Below are 8,134 nucleotides of genomic sequence, written 5' to 3'. Positions count from 1 at the left end.
CCTTCCTATGGCAGCCACATGGCCAGAGTGGCCCATCTGGGCACCCTCAGAGGCCAGACATCCTCTCAAGGTCAGTCCTGCCCCCTTCAACAGGCAGGTCCTGGGAGAGTCATTCCTTCAGGGCTGGCTGGAGACATGAGTCAGGAGACTCAGAATTCTGCACCCTTCAAACCATATGCTAAATATGGCCCGGCATTTATTTCGTGAGTACAGAGAAAACAGATTTTCTATAAATAAAAACTGAACATCTATTTATTTGTGATGCAAACAAGAGCTTTGTTACATACTGTCAATATAACATAACATTTTAACTTATTCGAAATTAACTTTCAGTTCTGTCATTTAGAGTTCTATCATTTTTCTATCATTCCTGAGTGACACAAGTCACTTACAGTCTCTAAGAATAGAAGTGACCTATAAGAATATAGTAATAAAGTCTCATTCAAAATATGTTTCAAAGTCTTCTTTCTGGCTTTCCTGTTAATAAAACATCTTGTACTTTCTCAGACTCTATTTTTCTCTTCTGTTTCCTTTTGTGATTCTCCAACCCTGATTCTTGGGAGACCCATAAAAGGATATGCATTTTCAATTATAAAAAAAAATCGCCAGTTCCCAGGAAGCAGCCCTTTGGTTTCAGAATTTCAGGGCTGATTTCAGGTAACGGGTAGGAGGCAGATCTCACGGGTGGGCTCAGCAGGATGTGCACAGGCAAGTAGCAAAATGACTCAATTAGAGGAACAGATAAGAAGTGGTTTGTAAAACTGTCCGCTGAGGGCACTGCTTCCTCTGGTGGCAATAGAACCAGTTTCATAGGCATCCTGGGATAACTTGAGTTAACCAACACTCTGTTCACAATAAAGTCCAGTGATATTTCAGTCACCGTGAAGCTCAGAAGAGCTGGCCCGCCATGCCATCCAACACGGCCCGGTCACTCAAGCTCCGGACCTCTCCTAAGCCCCGTCCTGTGGGTTGAGTCCAGCTGAGCTCTCAAGGGTCAGAGCTGACTCCCACCTGGTCCCATCACCATGGATCTCCCAGACTGGAGGCCATGGCAAACTGGGATGGGATGGGACAGGGAATTTTCTGGATACAGGCAGGGACGGACAGGAATGCCAGGCTTGGAGGAGTGGGTCATCAGAGAAGGCTTGCTGGGGGGTAGATGAGTCTGATCACCAGCAGAGCAAATTCCTGGGGGCTGGTAGGTCTCACATGAAAGTCCAGAAGTCCCGGACACCCGCCACTGGCTGGGCACGGTGACCTGGCCCCGTGGAGAGAGAAGCCTCCTGGCGAAACGTGGCCACCGTGAAGCTGGGGCGTGGGCCCCCCTGAGAATCCTGGGTCCTTGAGTCACAGCTGAAACAGCAGAGGATGCAGGTGATGGCCACGGTGACCACGAATAGCACGGCCACCATTCCGATCACTGCCGTTTCCATGGCCCTGTTTGGCCACTGACCCACTGAGCAACCCGGGATGCGTCTCGGACCTTAGCTCCCCATCCGAAGCGAGGGGCTCTTGGTGATGGCAGGTACCCTTGCTCCTCCAGCTGCTCTCCCTGTGGTCTTCTAAGAAGATACCGGTCTGAGGCCCTGGCTGGTGCCCCCTGTGGGCCGTTGGGTGCCCCACATGGCTCTACTCCGACCTCAGGGGGTCTCTGTCACTGTTTTCTAAGCCTCGGGCTAGGTTTCTAAGAGCCATGGGCAACAGCCCTGGCAGTTCTGGAAGAAGCGCTGTCCTGTAAGATATGAGCTCGACTCCCTGGGTGCAGGGGGCTGGAAGGAGAAGGCAGAAGGCTTTGCTCAGAGGGAGCCTCACTAACCCGGCCCTCTGATGACGCATATGGAGTTCACGAGTGTTTGTACACTCAGAAAAAAGACAAAATACTCCCCGTCCTGTGGATCCGAGATGAGCCCAGGCAACTGCCCTGGAGGAACCTTGGGCCAGTCCTTGAATCAGCCTATCTGCTGCCTCTCGAACCCCTGGCCCTGTGCTGGGGGCAGGGACGAAAGTGGGGAGGAGGCAATGGCAGCTCTGGGCCAGATGCAGGGAGTGCTGCTAGGAAACAAGTGCCCTTTCATTCGGCCTCCTTTTCTGCACAGCCTGGGAGAGTGCTGTTTAGATAAGGCAGGTCATGCTCCGGACGGGATATCTGAGCCCTTCAGTAACTACTGTGGGCGCCTTAGTCCCTCTCTCTGGTCTTCTGCTCCAGCCTCCCCGCAGCCCTCCTCGCTGCGTGCTCCTGCCGTGAAAACTTACCCTGGGTTCCGGGAGGGACAGCTCTGGCTGTACGCAGTGTTGTGGGCTCCTGGCCCGGTGGCCACCCCAGGGGCCAGGCCGTGGCACACTCATTCCCTGGGTACTGCAGCCTTGGTCCTGCCTGGGACGAGGCTCTGAGATGTCTGAGCGGCTGTGAGCACTTCCTGCATTCCTTCCTCCAATTGTGAGTGAGGACCCAAGACCCGCACAGCTGCTGGCCCCCTTGGTGACTGCACTCACCCCGCCTCACCCGCCACGCACACTCATGCCACTCCAGCCCTGCTCCCTGCCTGGGTCTCTACTTCACTGGCTCAGGGGAGGGGGTGAGCCAGGCCCAGGCCACGAGTAAGTCTGCCAGAAGGGGCTCCATCCTGACTGTCACTCGGTCACAGCCCTTCCAGAGCCAACACCTCCTGAGACCACCACCACTTCCGGAAAGTAGACTGGGTTATTAGCCCCACTTTACCCAACCTTGGAGAAAAGGTATTGTGAGGAACAATAATTCCAGGTACTAGACACAGTCAGGCACTATCTAGTATCATGGTTCCAGCAACATTGAGAAGTGATATTATCTCCATTTCAGAGATAAGAGTGCCCATAGTCACAGAGGTTAAATGACCTGCCCAAGGCCTACTGCTAGTTAGTAGTGATAACTAGAGTACCAAATAGTCTAGGAGGGGCTTCCTCCCTTTCCTCTTAGTTTGATGCTCTCTCTAGGTACCACCAGTCCATGGAGCAATTGTCTCCTACAGTTTTACTGATCAGAGTGCAAAGATCCAGAGAGGGCCAAGGCCTGGCCCAGGGTCACACAGCCTGGGTCCTTTTCAATTTCTCCAAGGCCCAGTGAAGTTTCTTCGGTACTAGTTGTAGGAAACTGCCTACACACAGAATGGGAGGGTGACTATTCAGAGTAAATGATACCCTGCTAAATTCTCTCTCTTCCCTTTTCTAAGATGACTGGACACCCATGCAGAGGAGGAGCCTGGAGCCAGCGGGGGCTGTGGCAGGAAGCTGGACACTATGAATTATTTGTATTAGCTGGGGCGACCACAAGCAGGAGACAGGAAACATGATGAGCCAATCTGTGGGGCCTGTGGTTTCAGACTGAATTACCAAAATCAATTAGTCAGTTTGAGAGATGGAGGGCACCAGGGGAACTGCTTGTCCTAAGGGTTTATTCCAGGTATTTTCTCTTCTTGTGACTTTTGTAATCCTGTGATAGACAGTCCCTGCCCATGAGCCCCAGATGCAATGGGGCTCCCAAAGATGTCTACCACTTAGACACACATCTGTCCTCACAGCATCCATCACTCTCTACTGGTCAGAAGAAAGACCACGCCCCGTACATTCCATATATATATATATATTTTGGCCTTACCACATGGCATGTGGGATATTAATTCCCCCACTAGTGATCGAACCTGCACCCCTTACAGTGGAAGCTCAGAGTCTTAACCACTGGACCACCAGGGAAGTCCCCCATACATCCCACTTACATTAACAAGGGAAAAGGTAATGGCAGGCATCCTGGTTCTCCCAGAGGATGCTAGAAGCCACACTTAGGAAAGACAGGCCAGCCAAGGCTGACATGGGGCTCTGCAGAGGGATGGGGGGCATGGTCCAAGCCAGCAGGCTACAGACCTCCACACACCCCCAACACTGGGGAGATAGGGTAGGAACACAGGCTCCCTCAGCAAGGCCCCAGGAGCTCAATGGCCTAATCCTTGCAGGGTCCTACTGCTATACCTGGTGTCCCTGAAGCCCCAAGCTTCTGGCAGCGGTTATTCCAAGCACATTTACTTTTCTTGAGAGCATGAGGCTCTGCGAATCCTTCTTGAGCATCTGTTGTGTGGACTGGTCCCGCCCTGGGCGGTGGGGAGCCCTCATAGAGTTCTCAGGCCTATGAAGGCAGGGGCCTTTGAATCGTGCCATAAATCTCTAGGGAAACAAAGTGTGTTCGGTGTGCCAACAGAAATAATGATAACAACAACAATAATAGTAAATTGGAAACCCATAGGAGTGAGTAACAAATTCGTCTCGAGCAACGACACAGAGAAGGGAAGGTGCAGGGTGTTTTCTGAGCCTGAGGACTGGAGCAGTGTGGATGGGACAAAAGGAACACGGACAGGCACGAAAGAGACCAGGGGGCCTTGAATGGCCAACCAAGACGCAGAGACTTTGTTCCAAGGGCAGTGAGGAGGCTACAGTGTGGGGACGCTTCACAAAGGGGTAGGGCTGGAGGTAGGCAGCCCGGAGGGCCTGCGGCAGGAGTCTAGGCTGGGGATGAGCTAAGGGCAGCCGTAGGGGGAGGCGAGGGGAGGCGGGTTCAAAAGGCACTGTAGACCCCGATCCACTTTCCCAAGCCTGCAGTCTAGTCCAGCTCTCAGTGTGAATTTGTCTCCCTCTCCCCCTTCCACCCCTTCCCCTCCCAGCCCTCACAGAGAATCCACCAGGAAGTAGAAAAGAAACAGGACATTCTGTTCCAGTGAGTCAGTCACCAGGTCCCGGACTCTCTGGCCTGTTCTCCAGCCCCTCCCCGCCACCTGGCCTGGCCCCCAAGCCTCTCCCCCTCCGCTTCCCACCCTGGCTCACAGGACTTCCTTCCTCAGGGAAGGCCTCAAAACAAGATTTCCTTCCTCACTTTGGAATTCCGTCAGCTGTTCTGGGGTATTTGGGAACAGGCCTCCAGGCTTTGGCAAGACGTTTCTGTCATTTATCCCACTTTAGGGAAGAGGAAACTGAGACTCCAAGGAGGTGAGCACTCTCCCAAGGCCACCCAGCACCACACCCTCCCTCCCAGACACAGCGCCAGCCAGCACGAGCCCGGGGTGGGTCAGGCTGGCTGGAGACTCAAGGCCTGGATAAGAAACCCTGACCCAGTTACCAAAGAAACATTAATTCAGCACAGCCCACGGAAGGGGGCTTCTGCAGTTCCAGAGTGCGGTCTGTCCTAGAGATGGACTGAAAAGAGCCCTGGAGGTAGAGCCCAGGGGCCAGCCTGGACAGCCTCCCTCCTCCTCTCTCTGCGCCCTCTCTGGGCAGGGCTGCCTGCAAACCCTAACCTCCCCCTCATCAGCGCTCAGGCCGAAGGCCTTCTCACCTACTGTCCTGGGAGCCCCGCAGAACCGCCCAATCTCCCCCACTGCAGGGCCCGCACCACGCACTCGTCCCCACCGGGGAGGAAGGTCCAGGGCGAGGCAGACACAGGGCTGGCCGCTCCCTCCCTCCCACTTGAGTTACAATCAAGAGCCTCTTCACAAAAGCTTCTCAGTGGTTTTTATTTCCTTGTATTAAGGCACCATTGACTTGACTCTGCAGCCTCAAACTGCCTTCTGCAAATGAAAGGGCGTCACCAGGGCGCCTCCCAGCCACCGCCCTGGCCAGAGGCCTGGTTGTTCGGAGAGAGCAGGGTACACCTTTTGTGCATCCCCACACCCCTGTGCACCTGCACCAGACTGGCTGTCACTTCTGGTGCCCATTGGGACTTACAGTCACAAGGTTGCGTCCGTCCCCAAAGGACCACCACCAGCCCTGCTCTCAGCCCCGGCACCCTCCGCTGTGCGCTGTACGCAGGGCCACCCCTGGTGCTCCTCAGTTCTCCGCCTCCCTCCGTAGCACACGGGGCACAGGAGGCGAATGAAGCCCAAGCAGGTCCCGACATTCACCACCGAGAGGTGCCCTTCTGCACGGGAACCTCGGGGTTCCCGCCTCCTGGTGATGGTGGGGCGGGCTGCCATTCAGGCATCAGCGGCGGCTTCGCTGGGCCTGGTGGGCGTGGTGGGCATGGTGGCGGGCGAGGTGATGGTGGTGATGGAGGGTCGCATGGGGCATGTGAGGCGCACGGCCAGGATAACGGAAATGGTGCAAGCGTCCCAGGTGGCCCCGGCCTGAGGAGATCGGAGGCTGGGCCCACCGGACTTGGTTTCTCCTTGCAGCAGGGTGGTTCCTCTCCACGTCAGGCTCCTCCCGTCTGCAGTACAAGCAGGCGGCCAGCAGCAGCAGCAGCAGCAGAATAGCCACAGCAGCGCCTATGATCAAGCCCACGAGGGTCGTGCTCCCCAGGGGGCCCAGCATCTGTGAGTTGACAGCGGCCTCCGCTCGGTGGCTCCTCGCTGCTTCCTCCCCTTCGGCAGCCTCTGCTCAGCACTCACAGTCACTGGACTTTGTTTTCTCAGCTCCTGTGGGCTGGAGAGCAGCCAGGGAATGTGGGTGCAGCCTCTTTGGGCTGGAGCTGCCAGCCAAGGGGAGGCCTGACCACTGTTAGCTCTGGGGAGGCCCACAGCGAGGCTTGGTCGGGACAGAGGAGCTGAAAGGAGGGGCTGCGGGGTGGGGAGAGGCCGGAGGCTGGAGATAAGAGTCTAGGCCCTCAATCCTGCCATTTGGCCAAGCCACTGGGCCAACTCTGTCTCCTCCCTGGGCCTCTGCTCCCTCCTCTCTTAGAGAGAGCACAACACATGGGTTCTCGAACCACATGACTCACTAGCCCTGTGACTGTGCACAAGTTTCCTAAACTCTCTGTGCCTCAGTTTCCTCATCTGTAAAATGGCTCATTCGAGTGTATTTCCTCATAGGGTTTTCTGAGGATTCAAGGAGTTAAGATTTATAAGGCACTTAAACCATGTCCTGACACGTTTGCCACTGATATTAAGGCACTGGAGTTTGGACCAGTCGACTTGGGAGACCTCGTGCCATCTGAGAGTCTGCGGCTCCCTGTCCTGCAGCCCACAGAGGCCTCCTGGACTAGTCAGGTTCTATCGTGCAATTGTCCCACACTTCAGGAGCTCAGGCAGGCCCCGCAGGCAGGGTTTTATCATCCAGGGAAGCTGAACAACTGTCTCTGCGTCCTGGGTCCTGCTGGATATGGGAGCTAAGAGGGTCTGGGTGTTAGCCCAGGGCTGCAGGAGACAGAAAGGAGGCCACTGAGGTCAGAGAGGCCCCAGGGCCAGCCTCCTGGCTTCCAACCAACAGGCTTAACTGGCCATAAACGGCAGGCCCTCGCTCCACCCCAGCCTGCCCGCCCAGCAGTTGTGACACGCCATTCCTGCCTGGGGGAGAATTTACAGAGGGGGCAGGGGGCAGGACCTGAGCAGTTTCGGATACCTCTCCCCCTCCTGGTCCTGAATCCTCTGTTCATCTAGACAAGCGCTTACCCATCCCACCCACACGTCCAGGGATGGGTGTCCACTATCTCCCTGGGCAGCCCCTTCTGCTGTGGGCTTGTCGGACTGTTCTCACAGCTCTTCCTCACATGCTGCAGGGCCTCCCTGAAGCCCCAGCTCTGCATCTCCATCCCGAGACCACGGATGCCCGTGGGCCCTCCACAGTGAGCCCACCTCTGTGAGACCCTGGACAAGCCCCTCCCCTGCAGCCTGTTTCCTCCTGTGGAAAAGTGCCAGGGCAAGAGGTGACCTCTGGGGACCTTCCCTCTCTGACCTCAATCTGAGATGAGCTCTCTCAGGGAAGCCCCAAACCCTTAGGGCAAACCTCCTCTGGATGGAAAAGCCAAGCATTCCCTTCAACCAAATTGGGCTCTGGGGGCATCGGGTCTAATAAGTCCTGGGGCTTTCACCCTGGGGGTGGGGTGGGGGGCTGGAGGGAGGAAGCCACTTGAACTTTTAATGATGCTCAAGTGAGAATTCCCTCCTGTGGCTTCTAGAGGCCTTCGAGCCCAGCTGCCTTACCTGGGGGCCTGTTAAGGAGGGAAGTGTGCTGGAAGGAGGAGGAGGAAGCCAAACAGAACTTTCTCCTTCCTGGGAGCTTCTCCAAGGAGACTCCCACTCCACACCAGTCATGGGACGGGGGCAGGGCCCTGCAACTGGAACTCCAGTCACCACTAAGGGCCTCTTGGAATCACATAGATCCAGCCCTCACTGAGAGCCAA

The 8,134-nt window shown here is 55.9% G+C and overlaps 2 protein-coding genes across 2 annotated transcripts; both read right to left on the bottom strand.

Annotated features, from left to right (window-relative positions):
- Positions 1 to 223: 223 nt before the first annotated feature.
- SPAAR (small regulatory polypeptide of amino acid response) lies at positions 224 to 2,260 on the bottom strand. The gene has a single exon (XM_059072203.2). It carries the CDS (start codon positions 1,431 to 1,433, stop codon positions 1,206 to 1,208), a length of 228 nt encoding a protein of 75 aa, XP_058928186.1. The 5' UTR covers positions 1,434 to 2,260; the 3' UTR covers positions 224 to 1,205.
- Positions 2,261 to 5,512: 3,252 nt separating this feature from the next.
- HRCT1 (histidine rich carboxyl terminus 1) lies at positions 5,513 to 6,508 on the bottom strand. The gene has a single exon (XM_059072202.2). The coding sequence runs from the start codon at positions 6,325 to 6,327 to the stop codon at positions 5,998 to 6,000; it is 330 nt and encodes a 109-aa protein (XP_058928185.1). The 5' UTR covers positions 6,328 to 6,508; the 3' UTR covers positions 5,513 to 5,997.
- Between the last annotated feature and the right edge of the window lie 1,626 nt (positions 6,509 to 8,134).

Source organism: Kogia breviceps, chromosome 8, assembly GCF_026419965.1.
Source record: "Kogia breviceps isolate mKogBre1 chromosome 8, mKogBre1 haplotype 1, whole genome shotgun sequence".
NCBI classification, from domain to species: domain Eukaryota; kingdom Metazoa; phylum Chordata; class Mammalia; order Artiodactyla; family Physeteridae; genus Kogia; species Kogia breviceps.
This window is presented reverse-complemented; position numbering and strand designations above follow the sequence as displayed.